General features: G+C 41.5%; 1 protein-coding gene across 2 annotated transcripts in view; it reads left to right on the top strand.

Moving 5' to 3' along the window:
* Positions 1 to 26493, top strand: part of OXR1 (oxidation resistance 1) — a 230509-nt gene that overhangs the window by 152696 nt on the left and 51320 nt on the right. For both annotated transcript variants that reach the window (XM_056854201.1, XM_056854200.1), the window contains exon 4: positions 23976 to 24058. In XM_056854201.1, the coding sequence (XP_056710179.1) occupies positions 23976 to 24058 (83 nt within the window). The remainder of the gene's footprint in view (positions 1 to 23975; positions 24059 to 26493) is intronic.

The following is a 26493-nucleotide window of genomic DNA, read 5'->3' as shown; positions in this document are numbered from 1 at the left end:
AGTTACCAATCCCTGGTCTACCTCAGTTTGGGAATTTTCTAAGGAAAGGATGTGGTGCAATCTCTGAATAACCTGTCTCTGACTAGAATTAATATCCTGCTCTGACCAGAATGGATCTCACCTTCCCCTTTGTGGATCTTGCTTGCCAGTAAAATACAAAACAGTAGAAAACCCATTCCATCTTCAGTCCTGACAAACTTCCAAAACTGAACCCCTTCCTAAGCACCCTACTGCCAATTATACTTGTTGCAATTTTTGGATTTCTGGCTCGCCTCCACGTTCTCCTGGGAAAACACTAGCTCAGGCAGTTTCTCAATTTAGCAACACCACTGAGATGTGCATCGCTGAATTATTAAAGAAAGATAGAGACTGTTTTGCTTCTTCTGGGTAAATTGTTAGTATCAGTAACGGACCTCAAAGGGTTTGATGCACCAGCACATTATAGAATTAACTGTAACTAATTCAGTTAGTTCCAAATCTACACACATTTCCTGTGGTTTCTGTTGGAGTCAGTCCAGCGGAGTGACTGAATCACTAAAGAAGAGGGGGCATGTTTCCTAAAAAGGAAACAGGCGTCCCACTCCTCAAAGCACTTCACATGAGCCAAAGCGCATAGACAGCAATGAAGCTCGTTGCAGCCTGAACAATTAAAAAGCAGAAAATTTGCTGTTTCTCATTCAGAAGAAAACATCAGAGATGTTCAAGTCATATAACTACTGCTCACAGAAAGGTATGTCTAATGCAGCATACAGTATAATTTATTACTTTTAATAAGTGATGGTGTTGAGACAAAACATGTGTGAGATTTCCCAAGTCCATGGCAGAGTACAACCTTGAACTTGCAACTCCTGGGGTGAAATCTAACACTTTTTGTAAGTTCTTTGTAAACTTTCTACTTGCAGACAATCCTTTCCTCATTCACGTATTTGCTGATGGCCCCTTGAATATTAGCACAGGGACCCTTGCGTGTTTCTGAAGATTCTGGGGAATATTCTGGTATAAAAAAGGGCACAAAAGCTTATCCATCAATCCTCTGCTGCTACGCAGTGCAGGAGAAGATATTGATATTTTGTCTTTCAAGGAAAATTTGTCTACTGCATTGAGAGACTGTGATAAGATTCCAACAAATCCCAGTGCATCCCATATCAAAATAAACTGGAACTCCAGTGTCCTTTAAAAAAATCTTTGTAGTCCTATAAAAGGCTTGTAATTAATTCTTCCTGTAGTTACAGCTCAAGAAAACATTGGAAATTGGTATTTTTTAAAACAAATGTGATAATGAAAAGACAGGTGCTGTTGGTACATTGTTGCTATTTTGAAGGCAATTACACTTACAGCATCCTAATTTGGGGCAAGGAAGATGAGACTTTTCCTGTGTGAAGGACCAGACTGTGAACCCTAACATACCCAACTTAAAACAAAAGAATTATCAACCACTTCTGAGGTTGTCCATAAAGCATGCAATGTTTTTTTTTTAAAAAAACTGTTTTTAAAATTCCAGTTTGTCACTCGAGTACAAATTAGTGTCACACATAAATCATAACCAATTTCAATGCCTGAAACATAGGTCCTTGCTGCAGGGAAGATGGAAACAAGTAACAAGCTGGCAAAGGCAACTGAGACATTTGGCTGAGTTTCCAGAAAGTAACTGCTATTTAATCAAGGACTTTATTGATGCAATATAAACATATGCCGTTCCAGAGGCAAGATACAAGCTCTTTAAAGGCCACATTCTTTATATTCAGAACAATGCTAGTCATACGATTATGTGAATTTGTGATTACCATTGACACGTTCTTGTCTCTCAGACCCCAAACTCCAATTTTTTACCATCCACATGATCTAATACAGCTCAGCTGACATAGAGCCTTGTCATTGGAGAAAGGCTTTGGAAGTAGAGGATTTTGTCTACTTCTAGACAATTACAGAAGCACATGAGGAAATCCCAGAATCTGTGTTCTGGAGAGTTTTTTTTTTTTTTACAATGTTGTGCTTATTACAACCATTATTAAGCACCGACCATGAACCAGACCAAAGTAAGTTTTTAAATATAGATAAAGCACATTCATTAATCCCAAAATAAATGCCAAAGACTGGAATAAGGGTGAAATCGTTATAGACTAGAGACAGTAAGGACCGGAAATGACTATGCCTGCAGCAGAATAAGGTTATAGAATGGCAGAATGGCATGTGTCGCTGCAAATGGCAAGTGAAAGAATCACATTTTTGAATGAAAACATTCCTTGCAAATGGAGAATAAGGCCAAGTGGGAGTGGCCAGGGCTAAATCCCTCCCCCATATGCCGCCATTTATTTATTTTTCAAGGGGGGACATAATGAAAATGGCATTTCCCTACTGGTAGTTAGAATGCACAGTTGATTCTATCATGTTGTATCTCTACCACCTCATTCTGGTGCCTGTGTAGGCCAGACTTCTCTGTGCTGTAATGGACTAATAGAACTACCAATCATAATTCAGTAAATTTGCACATTTTGCACCTTTACTTGGGAGTAACCCTAAATGAACTCGGCAGGATTGGACTGACTGTACCAACAAGTAGCAAATTTTGCTGCCCTTTAATGGTACTACAAACTGTTATTTAGTTTCTTATATTATTTGGGAGAAAGGGATGTCATACTGGGAACCATGACAGCCAGTGTGGTAAAGTGATTAGAGATTCAGACTAGGACCTGGGAGACCCAAGTTTGAATCTCCACTCTGCCATGGAAGCATGCTGGGTGACCTTGGGACTAGTGATTCATTGTCATCCTAACTTACTTCACAGGGTTGTTGTGCGTATAAAATAAAGAAGGGAAGAATGTTGTAATCCACTTTGGGTTCCCACTGGGGAGAAAAGTTTGGTATAAATGAAGTAAATGAGTCTTCTCACATGTTGCCTTGTTTCAAGTAAATGAATTTGAGTGGATTAACTATTTTAGAGGCTAAAGGAAATACTTAGCACTAACAGCACGTACTGCACAAGGCTCAAGGAAGAAGTAGTAAACTTGTTATCTCAGCAATAACATCTGACAGCCATGACTTATCTGCTTTTAGATTCATTAGACTTCATAAGACAAGAGTAAAATCTGAAACACATGTCAAACAGCACTCCTCTGAGATGGTTAACTGAGATAAAATATTATGCCAAACTGGAATCTAATTACTGCTATGCAAGGAGTCCTTCCAATCTTTAAAGATATTACTGCAAGATGTCACTGAATCGCTATGGCACATCCTTTCATATTGTCTTGCAAAATGAATTAATTGAAATTAATAGAACGTTTGTTTCCTTGGGCCTGCGCATGTGACATTCCAGGACTGAGGAAGGGCTATGGTTCAGTGGCAGAGCTTCTGCTTGCTATACAGAAGGTCCCAGGTTCAATCTCTGATATCTTCTGTTAAAGGATCTGGCAGTAGGTGATGAGAAAGACCTCTGCTTGAGACCTTAGAGAGCTGCTGCCAGTTTGAGTAGAGTATACTGACTTTGATGGACCAAGTGTCTGATTCAGTATAAGGCAGCTTCATGTGTGTTCATGTGTGATACTATTCCTAAAGCCATCTTCTCATATGCATGCTCCCCTCTGATCTATTTTTGCTTATTTAAATAATTTATATCCCAGTTTTCTGTTACCAGTGCCAGATTGCAAACAATAAAATCCAAACTATTTTAAAAAGTTCAGCAAAGCTTGTTATGTTATACTATACTCTTGACAGGAAGAAGGGACAGCTTCCAGCTAAAGGGGGGGGGAATCAACAGCTTAATTAAATCAATAGCCCAGTTAAATAAAACAAACCTTCCTTCCAGTCTGATGTGTCTTGGCCCAGGATAGACACTACTTTCTCTGCCACGTCAGGTCAGAGTGAAAGATTCAGCATGTGCCAGTACAGCAGTATAGTAGCTCCATGACAACCATAAATGCTAACATTTTGGCTTTATCAGCTACACACGCATTATATTAAAATAATAACTTCTGCCTTCCATGTACACAAATTAGAGAACTTTTCCTTAAGCCAGTTTTCAACCTTGCCCACAGTGCTGCTTTCTGCCACTAGAGAGCTGCAGTATATTCCCACCCCGCCAAAAAAAGCATTACACGGCTCTTCTAGATTTATTATTGTTTTCTCCTTGACATATTTGGATATTGCTGAACTTTCAATTATGTTGTTATTTCAGCATGGAAAATAAGAGGTGTGTCATAAATACACAAATGATGTTGATTTTACAAATGAAAACCATAAATAATGGCAAGGCACAGCAATATTGTACCAACTCTGCATACACATCTGGGCAAGGCCCCAAAAGAGGAAGGGAGCTGAAAAGACTGTGTCAGGTAGTGTTATGGTGACTCCGCCCCATGTTTGCAATTCTGCATATGTGTGGAAGGAAAACGGAACCACCGGGAGGGTTCCTTCTGTTCTGAGGTAAGGAGGGCATCTTGATTTTGGATGATTCCACTGGTTGCTCAGGGAGGCAGGACTAATTTTTTTAAATAAAGATTTTTATTTTCAACGTAACATAAAACAAAACACACACAACATACATACATTTACATAGCTGTGACACAACATTTATCAGACACAAGAATGTTAACAAAGACAAGTATAAAAAACACTGCTGTAATGAAGAAAAATGTGAAACGACATCGCCTAGCATTTTGCCCAGTAGTCACTGCTGTAGTTAGCACTTATTTTTTTGGGTCACTATCTCATGCTTTTTTCATTTTGGATTGTCTCATCATAGGGTTTTCAAGGTAAAGGTTGGTCTGAAGTGGTTTACCAGTGCCTTCTTCTGTGCAGTACTAACCAGGGTTAGCCGTAGTGGCACTGCCGTTGTCTACGAAAGATCCTCCGCCAGTGTCACCTTCCACTACTGCTGCTGCCCAGTAGCTAACCTTCAGGGATTCCTCTGCCCCCATCCCCATTGGAACTGCCTGTTCTCTTCTGCAGATGTGACCATTGATCCCTTAAGGGGGTGGATGCATCTTCGTCTGGTTTCTCAGCTGTGAACATTCCGTCTTGAGTGACTCTGCTAGGAGTTTAGTCTCTTGATAAAGTTTAAACCCCTTACGGTATTGCTCTCAGCTTCCCTGACACACACAAACCCCCTCACCACGTTAAGGTGTGCATCCAGAAGGGAAAGACAGTCACTGGAAAAGACAGTCATGCTAGGAAACGTTGAGGGCAGCAGGAAAAGAGGAAGACCCAACAAGAGATGGATTGACTCAATAAAGGAAGCCACAGCCTTCAATTTGCAGGATCTGAGCAAGGCTGTCAAAGATAGGACATTTTGGAGGACTTTCATTCATAGGGTCGCCATGAGTCGGAAGCAACTTGACGGCACTTAACACACACACACCTCATGCTATTATACGGTTTTACCTTTTCCGACCTTTAATCTTCATTAATTTAAGTTCAAGCTCCAGAAAGATTTTGTGTTCATGTTGTCCTGTTCCATTTGAGCACTTTTATCTGGGGGGAAAATGAAAAGCCATCTTAATTCAGCAGAAAAAGAAGATGCGAATTGCCAAAATTAACGTCAATAGATACACAAAAGGTAAACAAATAACATAATGGGGGGATATGGAGTCTTAAACCTGTGTTTTCCTTTTAGCACTACTGCAAAAGGCGGAGGGCACTTGCAGGACAGAATTAAGGAGGAAAATTAGGGTTTAGGCCTTCCCTCACCCACCAATTCACAAATGCAAATAATGCCCTGCCCAGGAGTTTTTACATTTTTTGTTTGTTTGTTATCAAGATAGTATCTGAAAACAGAAGGGAGACACAGGCTGTTACCGCACTAGGTATTCCCAGCGATGTATTAAGAGATTGGAAATGTTATAAAAAATACTGTTCACACTTTCTATGTACTCCCACCGATGTATTAAGACTTTGAAACTGTTATAAAAATACTGTTTACACTTTGTTTGGCCCCTTTAGCTGTGAAGACGTCTTCCAACCATTTTTTAGCTGTGGCATCCAAAAACCCTTTTAAAGCGATATTTTTTATAACATTTCCAAACTCTTGATACATTTCTGGGAATACCTAGTGCGGTAACAGCCACACTGAGGAAAATAAAACAGGAGTTCAGTGGCACCTTAATGACTAATCACATGGGTATTCCATAGGGTTGCCAACCTCCAGGTACAAGCTGGAGATCTCCTGCTATTACAACTGATCTCCAGCCGATAGAGATCACCTGGAGAAAATGGTCCCTTTGGCAATTGGATTCTATGGCATTGAAGTCCCTCCCCTCCCCAAACCCCACCCTCCTCAGGCTCCACCTCAAAAACCTCCCGCCCATGGCAAAGAGGGACCTGGCAACCCTAGTATTCTAGCATAAACTTTTGTGAGTCAGAGCTGACTTCACTAGATGCACTGAAGGGGTCATCCATTAGATTGATGTTTTTATATTCATGACACAAAGGTAATGGTGATGGCGGGATGGAGATGTTACAAAGAGAGGCCAGTTTAAAACAAACCCAACAAAGAGAGGCTCTCATGAAACAAAAAAGGCCTGTCACCCAAGGCCTATGGGAGAGAAACATGCTTGAGAGAAACAGGATGTGTTTCTTGTCACAGACTGGTTTGAACTTGCTTTTATCTTGTTATCTAATTTAGCATTCACCTCGCCAGTATTATTTTTAACTTTTTTTGTTTTGCCTATTGCATAGAGAAAGGCATGGTAATATTGTTATCAAATTGTTGCTCTGTGCAAAATATTACTTTTTTTAAGTGTCTCAAAAGACTGTGGGTAAAGGAAATTAGTAGGTAGGATAATTAAAATAGATATAAGCAAAAGAAGTGCCTTGGGGAATTAACATTAAAATCTATCTCATATAGCAGAGGCTTATTTTATTTATTTCTTTACAGAATTTATATCCTGCCTTTCTGTGCTTACAAGGGCAGCCCAGACCCTTATGTAATGCTCTCAAGAGGGGCATAAAGGCAAAGTCTTGCTCCTATTCCTGGGTTGGGGTAAAAGCTGGATCAAAATGTTTTTAAACAGATGTTTATGATATTATGCGATTTTTTTCCACTGAAAAAAAATACAAAGCCATAACATCACAGCTACATAAATAGCTACAGTTGTTTCTTTTTTAAAAAAAACTTTTTTTTTTGCCACATTGCTGTCACAAAACACTAGCTCCACATTTGTTATGGCCCAGCCCACAAACAAAATGTATGATTTGGTAGTACATTGTAGGGAGACTCCATGGCAAAATCACAAGGATCCATTTTTTTAACTCAATTTTTACCATAGCAAAGCCACAAAACACTGGATGATGATGATGATTTTGCAATAGCGACTGCTACAAATTGCAGGATCTGTATTTTTTTTTGGGGGGTGGGGGTGGTCTAGTCTATGAATTGTAATTTAACAGCCAACTTTGTGGGATTCTTCACAGTGGGTAGCCGTGTTAGTCTGTTTGCAGTAGTAGAAAAGGGCAAGAGTCCAGTAGCACCTTAAAGACTAACAAAAATTGGTTCTTGTAGGTTATCCGGGCTGTGTAACCGTGGTCTTGGTATTTTCTTTCACTGAGAGACACTGTCCTTCAGTGTTACTTCTCCGAAGATGCCTGCCACAGCTGTTGGCGAAACGTCAGGAAAGAAAATACCAAGACCACGGTCACACAGCCCTGATAACCTACAAGAACCGATGAACTCTGACCATGAAAGCCTTCAACACGAACAAAAATATTTTCTGGCAGGGTATGAGCTTTCGTGAGCCACAGCTGAAGAAGTGAGCTGTGGCTCCCGAAAGCTCACACCCTGCCAGAAAATATTGTTGTTAGTCTTTAGGGTGCTACTGGACTCTTGCCCTTTCTGGCAGGGTATGAGCTAGAGTTCTTCAAAGTGAGCTGTGGCTCCCGAAAGCTCACACCCTGCCAGAAAATATTTTTTTGTTAGTCTTTAAGGTGCTACTTGGACTCTTGCTCCGTTTGTGGGATTCTGTTTTTCATTACCCATATCCACACTTTAGTGCCATGTAGCTGGGCCATCGTAGATCTTTCCTGTGCAATCCGTGGACAATGATGTTCTCTGCAACCTCAAAATACACGCACACAGAGCATCCGTGTATTGACTTTACACCCCCTTCCCTTTTAGTGGGGGTGTAAAAAAAAACATGCAGGTTCCATCTCCTGGGCCCCAGCTGTCAATCAACCCGCCGCCCCTGCGAAAAGTTCGCTTGGCTGCAATGCGAGCCAAACCGGCGACCCCCTCCTGGCAGCAACGAATATCCGCACCGCACGGAGCATTAACACATCTCCGAGCCGACCGAGAGGTCCTTTCGACACACCTCGTGGCGGCGAACCCCAGAACCAAACCCCCGCCTCTCGCCTTCCTGGCTCGCCTCCCGGAGCCCAGGGTGAGGCGCGGCCCCTTTAAGAGCGAGGTTCCGCGGGGCGGGGCCGGCCGCAAACTTTTGCACAACTTTCCCAGCCAGCGACTCTTTCTTCCCTCGCGTCGGGCCGTTGGAGAGGAGAGAGGGGGGGGCGAGGGGGCCGAAACGCCTCACGTGGCAGCAAACTCCCCCCCTCCCCCACCCCTCAGGAGGCCCACGGAGTTCCCGCCTTTGGGCCTCGCGGCCCGCTAGCGCGTCGCCCTCAGCGCCTCAGCGCCCCGTCCCGCGTCCCCCTCGGGGGGGGGGGAAGGGTCGCGGCGGCATGGAGTACCTCACCACCTTCACGGGCAAGAGCGGCCGGCTCCTGAGGGGCACCGCCAACCGCCTGTGGGGGGCCGCGCCCGGCGCCGCCAGCCCCCGCCAGGTCCACTTCCAGGACTCGCTCCATGAGGGGGAGCCCAAGGCGACGCCGCCCCCCTTAGGTATGGGCCGCGAGGGGCCTAAAGTGGAGGGGAGGCGCGCGCGAGGGGCGGGCGCGCGCGGGGGGGTCATTTAACCCTTGGCGAGCGGGAGGGGCGGTGGGGCCCATCTAGGGCACGGGTTCTCAATTGGGGGGGGGATTTTTAGGGTAGGGGGAGAATTGGAATAATTTTTTTATTAATTTGATACATCGACGCATAAAACAATATCCAGTTGTTAAAAGGTAGTCATGATGCTAAAAAAAAAAAGAAGGGAAAAAAATAGCCTTGCTCAATTGACAATTAATTGACTCCCCCCCCTCTCCCTCTCCCTCTCCCGTCTAAAAAGGAATTGTATACACTTTTGCTAACGGAACTAATCCCAATACTATTGTCGTTAACATGTTCTTATCCTATCTAACGTTATTAGATCAAGACCTAATATGAAATTGGTAAAAATTAGATCAAAGATTGTCCTTTAAATGGTCCCATTGAGAATTCTGGGGGGGGGATTGGGACCACTGGCCTTTAAATGGTCCCATTGAGAATTGTGGGGGGGGATTGGGACCACTGTCCTTTAAATGGTCCCATTGGGAATTGGGGGGGGGGATTGGGACCACTGTCCTTTAAATGGTCCCATTGAGAATTGTGGGGGGGGGATTGGGACCACTGTCCTTTAAATGGTCCCATTGAGAATTGTGGGGGGGGGGAATTGGGACCACTGTCCTTTAAATAGTCCCATTGAGAATTGTGAGGGGGGGGGAAATTGGGACCACTATCCTTTAAATAGTCCCATTGAGAATTGTGGGGGGGGGATTGGGACCACTGTCCTTTAAATGGTCCCATTGAGAATTGTGAGGGGGGGGGATTGGGACCACTGTCCTTTAAATGGTCCCATTGAGAATTGTGGGGGGGGGGATTGGGACCACTGTCCTTTAAATGGTCCCATTGAGAATTGTGGGGGGGGGAATTGGGACCACTGTCCTTTAAATAGTCCCATTGAGAATTGTGAGGGGGGGGGGAAATTGGGACCACTGTCCTTTAAATAGTCCCATTGAGAATTGGGGGGGGGATTGGGACCACTGTCCTTTAAATGGTCCCATTGAGAATTGTGGGGGGGGGATTGGGAGGGACCACTGTCCTTTAAATGGTCCCATTGAGAATTGTGGGGGGGGGGGATTGGGACCACTGTTGAGCAAAGTGTGATGTCCTGTAGGTTATGTACAATCTGTAAAATTGTAAGGGTTTTGTTTGTTTGTCGAGTTAGACTATCTTGGGAAGGGGGGGATTATATTCTGAACCATGGTGAAAGGGGGGGGAATGGGACAAGGGGGGAAAAAAAGGTTGAGAACCACTGATATAGGGCCCTTATTTATTTAATAGGCTTTTATCGGGCGTCTGTCCCAACGGTTGTGGGCTCAGGGCGGTGTGGCTCGCCGCGGAGCGCCCTTGTGAGCCTTTCCCTAGGCCTTTTGCCGTGGGGTGCTCAACCTCTGACCCAAGGTTCAATTCTTCCGGTTTCTTTGGGGGGAAAACCATTGGGAAACGCGTGTCATTCTCTCTCACCCGCGCGACAGTGTAACTGTACGGCTTTTAGTAGTGTTGCTTCCTTAAAAGAGGAAACTTTTTCCGACTCTTGGCTGAAATCTGCATGCGCCATTTTTTATTTTTGGTATTGCGTGGTGGGGGGGGGGAGAGAGCCGTCCTAGCAGTTTAACTAGTTAGCAGTGGATCTGGCAGTTTTATGACTGCTTTGCTCTAAACGTCTTTCTCCCCTTATTTATTTTATTGCACTTTTACCCCGCCCTCCCCAGCCCGAAGGCCGTGACTCTCCGAACAGTTGTACACTCTTCCTGCAGATAATTCACAGTGGGTAGCCGTGTTAGTCTGTCTGTAGGAGTAGAAAAGGGCAAGAGTCCAGTAGCACCTTAAAGACTAACAAGAATATTTTCTGGCAGGGTATGAGCTTTCTGAAGAAATGAGCTGTGGCTCACGAAAGCTCATACCCTACCAGAAAATATTTTTGTTAGTCTTTAAGGTGCTACTGGACTCTTGCCCTTTTCTACTCTTCCTGCAGAGTTACTATGGTGGGCTCAGAGGAAAGTAGAATTGCATTGCAAATGTCACCTTTTCAGGGGGAGGGGGGAGAGAAATTTAAGAAGGCAAGAGAGGAGCTCATCTGAGGATGAGAGGAGATCGCTAAAATCCCCCTGGCTTTAAAACTGCACAGTTCAATCTGGATTCCTTTAGCTGAGAAGACAATTACTTCTCCTCTCCCCCCCTCACCTGTTTGTGTTGGAGTAGGCAGATCAGAATTTCTACCCCATCCTTAAGCAGCATATATTGGAAGTAGGTTGCAAGTTCTTTGCATAGTATGATCTGCAAGTGGGAATCTGCAAGGACTTGTGGGGGGCACCTCTTTTCCCCCTCCCCCACCATTTCTCTTTCCCATACCTGAAGGTCCACGTAGCCTCTCTCCTTTTCTTGCTTCCTTGTCACCAAACAGCAAGGCCACCTTTATCTGTCCTTATATCTTCAGCCCCTCCTTCCACCCTCTACCTAGGTAAACTTTGGCCCAGTTGTGTGGTGTCAGCAGCTGGGCCAGGCTGACTTGCAGAGTTGGGAACCCTCAAGGACTTGTGGGACTCACAACACTTTCCCCCCTGTATTACCCTCCCCATATTATGTCTCCGTCCCTCTGTAAACCCCCATATCCTCTCCCCTTTCCCTGCATCATTCTCGCCTTCTCAAGCCATTCACCAATCTGTCTCTTATCTGCTTTCCATCTTCAGCTATATTTATGATTTATTTACTTCATTTACACCCTGGTTTTCTCCACATTGGGGACCAAAGCAGCTTACATCATTCCGACCTCCTTTTTATTCTCACAGAACCCTGTTAGGTAGGCTAAGCTGAAAGCATGTGATGAGCATGACATCACCTACCAAGCTTTCATGGCAGACTGGTAATTTAAACACAGGTCTCCCAGATGCTGTTCTGAAGCTCTAACCACTACCCCACACTGGCTTTAATAGGGTGGCTGCTGTTGAGCAGTAGCAAGCAGCCAGGTCTAGGTGAGCGATGCAAGTCAGGTGGTATCGAGTCACCCAATGGTTGCTGCCAGGCCTGGCCCCAATAAGTCTTCCCTCAAAGGTCAAAGCTGCCCTGCACCTACTGTCAGAAATGGCCTAGAATGCTGTGGTTGCCTAGCAACAGCCACTGAGAACTTCTGGTTTTTAAAGCTACATGTGTTCCTGTTATCGTTTGCCGGGCAGTGTAAGTTTTTTTCTTTTTTTTCTTTTTTAGTATTCAGATTTTTCTGCAAATCTGGGGCTTTTTCAGGTTTGTAGAAAGATCTGTCTTGCCTGTTCACAGCTCCAGTCATGAGATTTAAGTATCCAAAGATTTGGCTTTCTCTAATAGTATATAGACGATTGGGAACCCACAAGGACTTGGGGGAGGCATATCATTTCCCCCTCCCCTACTGTTTCCTCTTTCCCTTTCTTGATAGCTTCCATAGTCTCTCCTTTATCCAGTCTCCTTCTCTCCTTCATGCCCAACAGCCAACCTCCATTTACCTGCCCCTCTGTCTTCAGCTTTCCCTCTCCAGCAGCCTCTACCTAGGAAAGCTGACCCAGTTGTGTGGTACTAGCCGCTGTGCCAGGCCCACTTGCGTGGTAAGGAACCCTCAAAGACTTGGGGGCATCTCACTTTCCCCTCCCCCACTATTTCCTCTTTCCCTTTCTGAAAGCCTTCATAGCTTCTACCCTTTTCCTGTTTCCTTATGTCCTAGGGTTGTCAACCTTCAGGTGGGTCCTGGAGAACTCCTGGAATCACAACAGATCTCTCATCTACAGAGATCAGTTCCCCCTTAGGGTTGCCAGCTCCCGTCTGAGGAGGGCAGGCTTTGGGGAGCAGTGACGCCTAAGCTGGATATAATGCCACAGAGTCCACCCTCCAAAGCAGACATTTTCTCCAGAGGGACACATCTTTGTCGTCTAGAGTTCAGTTGTAATTCTGGGAGGTCTCCAGGTCCCACTTGGACGTTGGCAACCCTAGGCCTGGCAGCAACTTCTGGGTGACTTGACACCACCCAACCTGCATGACTCAACTAGGCCTGGCTGCTTGCTACCCTTCAACTGCAGCTACCTAATGAAAGCCAGTGTAATGTACCAGTTAGAGCTTCAGAGTAGGGTTTGGGAGACCCAGGTTCCTTTTGTGGGAGCCCCATCTTTCTGTGGGAGCTGACTGGGTGATTTTGGACCCGTCACATCCTTTCAGCCTAACCTACCTCACAGGGTTATTGTGAGGATAAAAAGGAGAAGAAAATAATATAAGCCGCTTTGGTCCTCACCATGGAGAAAAGCGGTGTATAAATTAAGTAAATAAATAATAAATATAGCTGAAGATGGGAGGTAGGTAAAAGACAGGTTGGTGAATGGCTGAGAAGGGACTCTTGACAGAACCAGGCCTGGAATACTGTGGTTGCCTATCAATGACCCCGAGGGATCCGCTGCTTAAAGCTACAGACGTTCCTTTTATCATTTTGGGTTTTTTAAAACCCACCACTTTTTTTTTTAATTTCACATTATTCTGCAAACCTGGGGCCCTTTTCAGGTTTGTAGAAATATCAGTCTTGCCTGTTCACAGCTCGTCACCGGATCTAAGATTTGTCTGATGGCTAATAGTGTGTGTGTGTAAAGTGCCGTCAAGTTGCAGCCAACTTATGGCGACCCCTTATGGGGTTTTCAAGGCAAGAGACTATCAGAGGTGGTTTGCCAGTGCCTTTCTCTGCACAGCAACCCTGGTATTCCTTGGTGGTCTCCCATCCAAATGGCTAATAGTATACAGATGCATTATTAGATGTCAGATGTAAAATAAGCACTTCTTTTTTTTGGTTCAGATGAATGGTATATTGTGCTTGTATGTGTGGTGGGGGAGACAGAATGTGTATGTTTATATTAAACCAGAGGAATGGTGCTTGGGCCTTGGATCAGGCTGCAGAGATCTGGAAGGCAAATTGAAAAGTGTGGTTTGAAAGGGTTTAGAAATAATTTATCAATAGCCTCAAATACATGATTGAAGAATGGCTGAAGTTCATAGCAGATAATAAAAATAGGTGGAAGTGGAAAATCAGGAAAGGCTTTCCCCTTCACTGTGGTGTGTCTGTCTTCTTTCTTCCAAATGTCATGTGTTGGGGTGATGTTAGGTATGTATACAGGCAGCAGTGAGTGAGGCAGACTGGGAGGAAATGAACTGCTCTGTATTTTGAAGGGGATGGAATGTAACTAGGGCAAGGCGCTGATGGGGATGACAGATAGTTTTGGCTCCATTAGCGTGATCCAGCACTAATTTCTTCAATTAAAAAGAGGACAGTAGAGATATTTCCTGCTCTTCTGAGTGGTGATGAGAACCATGATCTTTTCAGAATACAACAGGGTGTTGAGTCTGCAGTGCTTCATTTGCATAAATTGTGCTGAAGTAATTTGCAGGGTGTGTTGGTGGTGTGGAATCTTCCCATGTAAGGGTGCCTCTATAATTCCAGCTGAATCAGAGAAAAAGCCACTTTGGTTCAGGCAAGCTGTACCACTGGTCTTTTTTTGGGGTGTGTGTGTGTTTTTGAATGTGTTTCTTCTACATAAATGAAAACCAGGATTCATACAAGGTAATGATACCATGTGGCATACAGGAGGAATCTGATCATGTGTATGTACACATTTGATGTGTAGAGTCCTTCATCACATTCTCTTGGCTTGAGCCTCTTGAGAGAAAAATATTTAATAGGATTTTTTCCTGTTTGATATTTGTGTGATAAAATGACCTTTTAATGTCCTAACATCTTAAAGATTTGAGCTTTGTGACTGTGTAGCAGACGTTCCGTTCTTTCTTAAGGGGTATACCTAAAAATATATATGAAGGACACAAATGGATGAAGGTGATGCTTACATAGGTTTTCATAAGGGTACAGTAACCTGATAATCAAAATTGGCTGCAGTTCTGGTCAAGTGAACACTTGATCACAGACACCTTTTTTTGGGGGGGGGCACCCAATTTGTGGAACAATCTTCTATCTAGCGACTATAACTCTATGAACTGTAATGTCGAGTGAAAGATCAGTCCAGAAAAAGGAAGGATACTTTTTCTGCCCTTGGTGTAATCATTTTTTGTTGCGAGAGCAGGGAAATGGATAAATGACCAAGAGAAACAGTTTAAGCAGTGCATTAGGAAGTCTTCTGAAAAATGTAGAGAATTTGTTTCTGAAATTTTGGGATTTGCATATTATTATGGCTATAAAAGGATATGAGATATTTTACTTAATTGCATGGTCATAGCTAGAGGGGAAGCACTCAGCTACACTGCTGGAGAGCTATAATATGGTGGATATGTTGTGTATCCTGATTTAGACTGGATAAAAATAGAGAGAAGTTGAGTAAGAACTCATGATGATGAAATATAAGCAAGTACATTGTTAGATTCTCAAGTCTTGCCATGTGCTGAAGGTAATTAAGATTTTTCAGTAAACAACAACACGTGAGCTCGCATTGTATTATTTTTTTGCCAGTGTCTTGAGGAGTAAAAAGTATATCCTTTTTTGTTACCATTTATTAATCTCCATGCATCAAACATTTCCCATTGATCTGTTAGATGATTAAAAAGAAGAAGAGATTTGTTAAGGACTTAAGGAGCCCTGTGGTGCAGAGTGGTAAGCTGCAGTACTGCAGTCAAAAGCTCTGCTCACGACCTGTTCGATCCCGACGGAAGTCGGTTTCAGGTAGCCGGCTCAAGGTTGACTCAGCCTTCCATGCTTCCAAGGTCAGTAAAATGAGTACCCAGCTTGCTGGGGGTAAAGGGAAGACGACTCGGGAAGGCACTGGCAAACCACCCCGTAAACAAAGTCTGCCTAGTAAACGTCGGGATGTGATGTCACCCCATGGGTCAGGAATGACTCGGTGCTTGCACAGGGGACCTTTACCTTACCTTTAGCAACAGATTCAAATTTAGTGTTAAAAACATTAATATGTTGAAAACATTGGATCCTGAAGATTCATTCCACTAATGGATCTGTGAGATTCAATTAACTGATATCTTCAGTTATCCTCATGTGCACAATATGGCATACTAACTGTAGTCAAAATTTGTCACATTTGAACAATATTTCCCTGAAAACTAGTACAGGTTGAGTATCCCTTATCTGGACTTCTTGGGACCAGAAGTGGTCCGTATTTTGGATCTTTCCGTATTTTGGAATTTTTTGGAATTTTTGCATATACATAATGAGATGTTTTGGGAATAGGACCCAAGTCTAAACACAAAATTCATTTAAGTTTATACATACTTTATACATATAGCCTGAGTGTCATTTTAAACAATATTTCTTAAAATTTTGTGTACATTGAGCCATCAGTGTCACTGCTGAGGGCCTGTGAGTAATACCTGTATGCCGGCTCAAAGGGTCCAGTTTTCAGATCAGTCTGGGTATCAGATGTCCGGATAAGGGATACTCAACCTGTTATTTACCTATTGTATATACAGGAATTTATGTTATCTTGGGACTTGGGAATGTTCAGTCTGGAAAAGAGGAGGTTGGGGTGGGCATGATTGTTCTCTTTAAGTATTTGAAAGGCTATCACTTAGAGGAGGGCAGGGATCTGTTCCTGTTGGCAGAAGAGGGTAGGACTCTCAATAATGGGTATAAATTATGGGTGGAAAGGTACAGCTGTACATTAAGAATTTTTTTTTGCGCCAAGAGTAGTTCAGCAGTGGAATTGGCTGCCTGGGGAGGTGGTGAGCTCTCCCTCACTGGTAGTCTTCAAGCAGCAGCTGGATGTTCTGGGCCGATCCTGCATTGACAGGGGGTTGGACTAGATGGCCTGTATAGTCCCTTCCAACTCTATGATTCTGTCTAATGCTGTTTGTTATCATATATTAAAATCTTTACACACACATAAACATTTTAGACAGTATTTTGAGTGAATAAAACTTTTTCTCAAAACTGTTCGATTAATTTCAAAAGTGAATATATCTCATAGGAGTTTTTCAATGTGTTCTGAAATTGAAATTTTCCCGTTGGAAACGTTTGGGAAAGTCCACAAGAAACCTTTCACCCTGAATTCTTCTGGTATTATCCCAGGCCTTCACATCTCTGTGTCTTTCCCTCTTGCAGTTCTACTGCCATCAACCATACAAAGGTCTTCTGCTCCCCCAAAAGGATATACTGGTTCTCCCTCTCTGCCCTTTTTGCTTTTTGGAGCATCTATGTAACCACCTCCCTCACTTCCCTCAAATCTCTCCTGATAATTCTCTTTGTGAAGCATTTGATACAGCAATTTAGAGCAATTAAAATTAATCATAAAAGATGCTGTGCAGTAGAAACTTTTTATGCTGAAGTCACGCATACAGGAAGTCTAGTTTCAATGACTGTCCAAAGTCTCAGCCAGTTTCCTGTCTAGGATTTCCACCTGATTGATTTTTCTCATGCTCTGGTCGTTACAGATTCTGGTAGCATAAAAAGCTTGTTTGTAAGTTAACTTGTGGTAGTGGTAAGTGCCTTGTTACACCAATAGTACGTATATGAGCATTTTGAAAGCTCTAATAGCATGACATTGAACAAGAGCCTTTCACTGAAGCACTGTAGCATGCTGGCAAAACACCAATTAGTGCATTGCTTGGAACTTTTTCTGTGTGGTGGAGAGTAGTGCCTTCAAACTGTGCTCAGTTTGCTTGCTTCTGTTCGTGCCAGGTTTCAGTCTTTTTCTGGTGTACTGGGTCTCAGATATTCCTCCACACAATCTGTTCTTGCAAAACTAGCTCCAAGTCATGTTCCTGCTGCTCCATGTACCTGGAGGTTATTGTTTTCCAGAGGCTACAAAAGATTCCAGACCAGCATGAGAGTCAGTGTGGTATGGTGTCAGACTGGAATCCATGTTTGAACCCCCACTTTGCCATGGAAGCCTGCAGAGTGACGTTGCACCAGTCACACACTCTTAGCTGAACTTTCCTTACAAGATTGTAAGAATACAGTGGAATAGGTCTGTGTCCGCAGCTTTGAGGAGAAATGTAGGGTAGAAATGAATACATAATAAGGACCCCCAGTCATTATGGTATACAACATTCTTTTGTCCAGTCTCTGATTCACATCACACTACACTTGAGACACAAACATTGTGATAGATCTGTTTACAGTAATTAATACCGGACCTTTCGCTGTTGTGTATAACAGAACTTTAAGCATGTAAGAAGTGTTAGAAATGGATGTGCTGTTAAACTAACTGTAGGGTATCCAGATTTACTCCTTGAGAATGTAATGGAGAACTGGCGTAACTGTAGACCAGAATAGGAGATGCTGAAGATGGTACTAAACTAGAAGAAAAGGGCTTGATGACTGCATTGCAACCTGGTAAACCTGGCAATACCCTTTTTGTTCCCATTTAAACTATGAGTCCCATTGTTCATTGTGGAAACATTGAACTGTACTTAATCCTATTAATAGGCCACCAAATGTTAACAAAAAAAATTACTGTCTGTCCCTTCTTAAGACTTGTTCCAACTGAAAAGGAATAAATGTATATGAAAAATAGCACTTTTAGGCTATGAGCCCCGTTTCCCCAGCCTTCACATCAGTAAATAAAATTGCTGTAGCCTGTAGAAATGGACATCCACAGATTTAACGAGTGTAGTTAATGTAGCGTAGTTTTGGAGTACATTGATTCATAGTGTCTCCATGAGTTGGAAGCAACTTGACGGCACTTAACACTCACAGTTAAAATGGTGTACACCTCTGGATAGATACTTCTATTTCAATTTGAGTGTATTTTACAATAAATTAATTTAGAGTTAAGCTATAACCCTTTGAATACTGAAATAGAAAGGTCAACCTGGATATTCTGTTATTTTTTCATGAAGCTAGATTAACTAGAACACCACAAGTGGAATCAATTAAGCTAAAGGTAAAATTAATTTGACAGTCTGTGCAAAAATTGATACCTTGTATAATCAAAGCGCAACTTTTTTAGATTCCTATAACTTTGGATATTCTAAGTGTCTGTTATAGTGGATATCCTATAGTGTCTGTTAAAGCCCTGTCATTAACACAGATGCTCCCTGCTTCAGAAACAAAAGCTAGCTTCTACAAAGTGGGTGATGACTTTAATTTATGTCAGTCTCTTAGCAATTGTTATATCGATGTACATTTCAGGAAAAGCTGAACTCTGATTAATCTGTGAAGTAGAGTAAACTGGTAGAATAACATTTTTAATTCTTTCTTCTTATGAAACGACTCCCTGCAAATGAGAGTGTTGTGCAGCTGGGCAAAGGATAGATTAGAACCTTTCCCCTGATATGTGAATATTTAATTTTGTTGGAACTTATGTGGGAAGGATTTGAAAGTGGTATTGTTTGCTCCACCATGTTCTGAAGTAGTACAGTGCGTTCTGCCGCCTCATTCTAAAGCACATGAGTTTCTAAAGCATCTGATATCTGGACTGATCTGAAAACTGGACATTTTGTGCTGGCATGAATCATTATTCAAAGGCCCTCGGCAGCACCATTGATGGTTCAATGTACACAAAATTATTACAAATGTTTAAAATTACATTCAGGTTATGTGTAAAAAGTATATAAAACATAAATGAATTTCATGTTTGGACTTGGGTCTCATTCCCAAGGTATCTCATTATGTATATGCAAAAATGCCAACATACGGAAAAATCCAAAATGCGAACCACTTCTGGTCCCAAGCAGTCTAGATAAGGGATGTTCAACCTATATTTTGTTTTAGTTTCCTGTAAATAGGTTACATGGGTCTCATTACACTTGAGTGAAACTTATCAGTGCTGCTTTTGTTCTTGCAGTTTTTGAGGCTAATGAAGGTTTGTGGTAAAAGGTTGTTGAATGTTGATGTGTCATGTTATGGGTTCTTACCTTTCTTTTTGATGGAGAGTGAATATTTAGTTGCAGTGTTTTTCACCGCTAACAATTTTCTAATACTGTGGTCCCTTGAATGCAGAGATTTTAGCCATCCACATCTCAGTGAATGTAATGCTGTAGTTTCTTTTGTATTGCTTCATATGACATATGTTTGAAACCAATAAACCAGTAGATTAATGAGGAAATCTTTTAAAGGAAGAAGAAATTAAAAACTTTGCGAACTTTAGAGCTAACTTTTATATTTTAATTTTTTTAAGAGAACCTGACAGTATCTGATAGCATGCATGCCTATCTTGTTAAGTTAAATTGCATATAAAGATGGAGCTATGGGGCAATTGAGGGGTGCCAAACCCTGATTCCATTGGACTCCTGTTATTGAGAGAAGGGTAAAGGTTGCCGGGAAGCAAACTTCAAGATCAGTGACTATTCCACAATGCTTCCATTGCTACTTCTCACTAGGACTATCAACTGCCTGGAGGGAGGGAATGTCATGTCCCTTTAATGTTTACCTACATGCCGTGAAAAGCTTCAGCTTCCCATTTCCACGCACTGTATTTCTATTAAAGGGATAGGGCATTTTCTCCAGGCTTGTTGGCAACCCCACCTCTCACATGCTCCTTTGAAAATCAGACTTCTTTATCTTTATATATGTTTGCATAGTTGAGCTTAAAGAGACTGCTGCACTCATGGTTCGTTCGCCCACAAGATTAGTATTTTTTTTAAGATCAAGGAAAGCTGCTTGTTGGATAAGATTTCTTTCATGGCAGAACAAACTTGTTCCATGGCACTGGAAAACTCATATTTAATCTTGTGTATTAAAACTGCGAATTAAAAGTGTTAACAAGCACTCCTAGAATGAACTAGTGCATTAAATGCAGCATTGTGTAACTGGTAATTTCTGTTTCACTTGTTTGTGTGTGCCTCTATTTTGATTAGACCCGATCTTTACATTTACAACTCAATATTAGAATTATTCTTTTTAAAAAACAACAACTGTACTTCTCTTAAAATAATGTCACATGGCAGTAATCTGTACAGATACGCAGTTGAGGATCAGTATTGTACCACCCTGCCTCTTGGATGTCTTGTTCAGCAATAAAACTTTAAGCATTGGTTGGATCTTCAAACACCTTGCAGAATATTATCCATCATACAAAAGGCACTGAAGAAATTAAACATTTGTTATATGTGACTTCAGCCATGTAACAGGTAGACAGTGAAGGATTTTCCAAACTGTATTTGACTCTTTTACAAGTGCTCCTCCTATGCTAAGGCACTTTCCTTATTTAATCAGCTTAGTTGTCCACAATTGTGGCTGATAATATTTCATCTTTGGAGAAAATAACTTTAATTACCATAATGGGGGTATTTTTTTCCTTATTGAGACACAGTGACTAAGGCTCTTCCCCCCCCCCTCACCAGTTTTCCATAATTAAATCAGATAACAGTTATCCTTTGGATAACAACTAATCTGTGGATGTTTTGGCGGCATGAAGAAAAAATATTAAGTATGAAATCTGAACTAAGTGACTGAGCTACCGGTAGATAAATGAAATCTTCCCTTGTTTATATAAAACATTTGCATGCCACCTTTCTGCCCAATTAGAGTGTTGAAGGTGGCGAGCAATTAAAATCAACTTTAAAAGGGTGCATATAGATCAGTGGTTCCCAACCTTTTTTTGACCAGGGACCACTAGGACGTTTTTGTTCGGTGCAGGGACCCCAAGGTTCAAAATAAAAATTCCGGGAATTTGAAAATAAACTTTAATCATAACTGTTAGTTAAACATTAAACTTAGAATTATATTAGAATATATATATTTTATAATAGAGAACTTTTAATTGAAAATATTAATTTATTATGGGTTTATAACTTTGTTTTGCGGACCTTAATTTAGTTCTCGCGGACCCCTGGGGGTCCATGGACCCCTGGTTGGGAACCAGTGATATAGATGAAACCAGCAGTGAAAAACAAGCAAGGAGGGTCAGAAAGGGTATACTAGATAGAGAGGGAAAGTCTCCTTGTTCTGTTAGAACACAGTGATCAAGGGAGTTGTTCATTACAACCATGGTGTTAAATTAAAAAATACACTTACAGCTTGTCTTTGGAATTACCTTGATGTTTTCTTCTGCACAGCTTCTTTTTTTAAAATGTGGTATTGCCTTTAGCACTTCTTCTGGCTGATGGGCAGTTTCTACCGTGCTGTATCCTGTATTCAAAATTGGCTATTCTGTGGGCAACTATTTTCTTTAGACATGTGGGCAGGAATTGAAAAATGGCAAGTGCCTAGTTTCCTAGACATCTGATATTTGGTACCTTGATATTTATCAAAATATTTTTCAAACGTTAGAAGGGTCTCACAGCAAAATGATGAGAATGCTAAGTTAGTGCACGTGGAGGTGATTTATTAACAGCAGGTTCCAGTAACAGCTAGAGCGGTTCCTCAATGGAACAGGCTTCCTCAGGAGGTGGCAAGCTCTCCTTCCCTTGAGGGTTTTAAGAAGAGGTTAGATGGCCATCTGTCAGCAATGCTGATTCTATGACCTTAAGCAGATGATGAGAGGGAGGGCATATTGGCCATCTTCTGGGCATGGAGTAGGGGTCACTGGGGGCGTTAAGGGGGAGGTAGTTGTGAATTTCCTCATTGTGCAGGGGGTTGGACTAGATGACCCTGGTGGTTCCTTCCATCTCTATGATTCTGTGATCTATGATCATATAAATAGAAAGGTAATTATTGCAAGGAAGGGAAGGCGGCAGGTGTAGCCCAATCTTGTCAGATCTCAGAGGCTAAGAAGGATCAGTACTTGGAAGGGAGACCACCAAGGAAGATTCTTCAGAAGAAGGCAATGGCAAACCACCTCTGCTTCTCACTTGCCTTGAAAGCCCCTTTCTATGGTTGCCATAAGTCAGCTGTGACTTGACAGCACTTTACACACACAATTGTTACAAAGAGCCAGGATATCCCTAAGCCTTACATTTCCACAAACTTAAATTATCACTGGATAGGGGCAGTCTTTGCACATTTTTAACATACTTTCAAGACTGTGGGCATCAAAATTTAATTCAGGACTCTATGTAATGGCATGTATCTATCTGAAGAAGTGAGATTGTGACTCACAAAAGCTCATATTGAAATAAATGTTGTTAGTCTTTAAAAGTGTAACTGGACTCTGTAATGGGACAGGAAAATTGTAAAAAAGGTGCAACTTCCTTCAGTTATTTTCCCAGCTCAGCTTGTGGGTCTGTGTATGCTGATTTATCCAGAGCTTGGATTGAGCCTCTACCCTATAGGAAATGGTTGAATGGCCTGTGTGAACCTGTTCTTTATTATAGCATTGTGTGTTGCTGAAGACATCTTAACATGTATTTCTCACAGACTGTGAATGCATGCTTTGTTTCTCCCCGCCGTGCTTATTCCCAGAACTAGCACAAAATGAACTATCTGTTCTATAAATTGGAGGAGGGAAGAGAAGATTGTGGAGTCAGGTTTTTTTAAGCCTGTTGTGTATTCAGTCACCACTGAATCTACTCCGATCACAAATTTGGTTATATGTTTTGAAAAATTAATTGGAAAATGCAGTCAACAGAAAGATAGTTGGGGGTAGGGACGGGTACAGAAAGAAGGGTCCTAGACAGACTCTTCTTAAAATAAATATTTTAAAATTTGTACCTTTGAGTAGACACCAGTTTCATACATACATACAGTCAGTTCTGAATCATGCAAAATAATAAGTGGGATGGTGAACTGTGCATACCAAAAAGATGTTCTTACATTTATTTTTGCTGCAATTGAAAAATTGTACATACTGATAGAGTGGAAGTATGATGGGGACTTGTACACAAAAACTAAATTGTTGATATGTTGTATTATTTTTAACCATCGGGAAAATGGTGCATAGTCTACTGCAGATGACAGGCAGATCCTGTTCATCACAGACCTAATTAAAAGTGTTGGCATCATTGTAACCTTGCCCTGTGCAAACCTTCCCTGTCTAGTGATTTGTGACTTGAAAACCCCCCGGGATGCTTGCAGGTACATTCCCAGTTGTTGGAGCTGTTTATACTGGTCAAATCCTGAAAGCCGAGCAGTGAATTCCCTGTTAGGCTGAGTAGAGAGTCACAGGGTATAAGCTGTGTAACTGGTGAATTAGATGTCTGCCCGCAGGGCTTAGTCAGCTGCCTGTGACAATACTGAAAGGGGAGAGAAAAATGAATGTAACACATGCCTTGCCTCAATTTATTTCAGATACTGGCCAGAAGAAGACCCTAGACAAGAAAGATGGGAGGCGAATGTCTTTTCAAAAGCCAAAAGGGACTATTGAATACACAGTAAGTTATTGTTTAGCTGTTTACTATACAAGAGTAGTGTTTAAAACTCAAAATAGTATTTAATAGTAAAACTTTAATAGTATTCTGAAAACTAAGAAGAAGAATGAGCCATGTTACCTTTTGTTCGTTCAGTCTGTAGCTCTGGGCAGCAGCTCATCACCTTAAATGGATTGGTAGGAATAGTGTTTTGAGTTTCCTTTCAGGAATAATGTAAAATAATGCCGAAAAGGTAGAGTTAGACTTTCCTGTATTCCTATGGGTGTTATGCAAGCTGTAAATAAAACTGTAAGTCAATCGAGCATTCCTTTTGAGGCACAGATTATTTTACTTCCAGAAGCAAAAACAGATTTTCAGAATTCCCCTACTGCTGCTAAAGCTTTCAGTATTGTTGATGGTCCACTGAATGCAGGTGAACATGATGTTAGTAACGCTTTTAAAAAATACTTGTGCTCTTCTGATCATTTCTGTCAATCTATTGCTACTTCAGAGCATAGCTCTGTTTTCCCCAGTACTATCTGAAAATGGAGCCTTTCCATAACTGTTACGTTCTTCAAATGACCCTCAAACAGTGCTGCAGTCAGCGTTTTGTATTCCTGGTTACTATGGGAAACTGATGTGAGAAATGTTTTGTTACATATCGTCTGTATAACTAGAACTTCAAAGATATAAATTTAAATTGGTACAACTGTAAATCAGTTGCTGTGGTTTTTGAAATGTACTGAAATAAAACCCATACTCTGAACTTAGTAAATAGGTTAAAAGCCAGATATACTGCTATGCACATAATAGATGTTTTTGTAAATATCTACCAGTTAATACTTTCCACTTTGAAATTGCACTGCCAGTTTGCTTTCACTGGCTAGAGTTCCAGAAAAACTGACCAGTGCAACTGTGAAATGCAACTAGGAAGTGAATTTGTTCTTCACTTTATGTAAATTACTGCTGAAAACAAAGTACCGTAATGTAAATTGAGGCTATCACATTTTTGCATTGACCAGAATAGTTTTGAGTATCTTGTAGTAATGATCCATGCAGCTTTTCTTCAGGGAGTCTTTATTTAATATAGTCTGTGTTCTATCTTTAGGAATAGATATGAATAAAATAACAGTAACCTGGTTTAGACTTACTATATTTTGCTGTAGCTGGCACACTTGAACTACATTTGGTAAATCAGTGGCTAGTGGTGTATCTTTCATTGAACCATGCCCTTTTAATATCATGTTCAGTTACACAATAGTGTGTCACCCAATGAGATATTTTGTTACACTCATTTGAATAGTTATGCAGCACTTGCAGCATTTTATTATGTGTATGTACAATATGTGCAGCTCTGTGTAAGTGTGCCAAAGAGTACTTAACTTCTACATACATGGTACCAAATACAGGTTGAGTAATTTAGATCCTCTGACCCTGTTAATTTCATGATTGCCAACTTCATGATTGCAAATTGTATGTTCCAGTCTATAGAGTTATAATAGAAAATATTCTTTTATCTATAGACTTCTGTCAAAAGCCTCTGTACTGTGAAAGCATCAGTGGTGCACATTGTTGCATAATGCTTTAGGAGGATTTTAATTTTTTCCGCCTTTTTCTTGTCTCCCCCCACTGTAAACAAATCTTATATTTTCTCACAACAACATTACAAAATAGGTTAGACCAGGGATCCACAGCGTGGCACCCAGTGAAACCTTTCATTGGGTGTTTTTAGGAAGTTACTGGGGCCAGATGGGGCTTTTGTTCAGTAGGGCTTCTGTTTTGCTGTACAGATTTTTTAAACCATTGCTTTGACAGTAGCTGCCACCACAGCATAAGGACCTTCACTGTGTAACTGAAGGTAAGCTATGTGGATGCAAGAAAAAATTTTTCATTCTAAAAAAATCCTGTTAAAACAAGGTTCTACCTGAAATGTTGAAAATTTAGAGTTATGAATAACCTCACACTAACATATGGTTGGCTCCACCTCTTGCGGCAGCCATTTTGCTGTTACGCTCCTCACCCTGTGTCAGAATTCCAAAGTTGCCTGTGGACTCAAAAGGTTTTGGGGATCCTGGGATAGACTGAAAGAGAATGGCTTGTTCAATATTATCCAATAAACTTAATGACAGAATAGGAATTTGAACCCAGATATCTCCAGTCATCATATGTCCTATTTCAATAGACTTCCTTTATTCTTAAGGGATGAAATTAACGTAAATTTCAAAGTATAAAAATTATTAAAATATCCTGGGCCTCCAAGCTACTATCCTTGCTTTCAAACAGAAGGACTATCTACTAAATAGAATATATTCTGAAAAAGTATTCCTTGATGTTTTATCTGGTAAATAATGGTAGTGTATATCTTTGTTTTGAGCCTGTGCTTGGAATCTTCTGTTGAGAGTTGACGTTCCTGAAATTTTCTTGACAGAGTATGATTCCAGGTTTTGTTTTGGTTTTTT

Source organism: Euleptes europaea, chromosome 8, assembly GCF_029931775.1.
Source record: "Euleptes europaea isolate rEulEur1 chromosome 8, rEulEur1.hap1, whole genome shotgun sequence".
In the NCBI taxonomy this organism is placed as follows: Eukaryota; Metazoa; Chordata; class Lepidosauria; order Squamata; family Sphaerodactylidae; genus Euleptes; species Euleptes europaea.
Note: the sequence above shows the minus strand (reverse complement) of the source record. Positions and strands in the feature narration are given on the sequence as shown.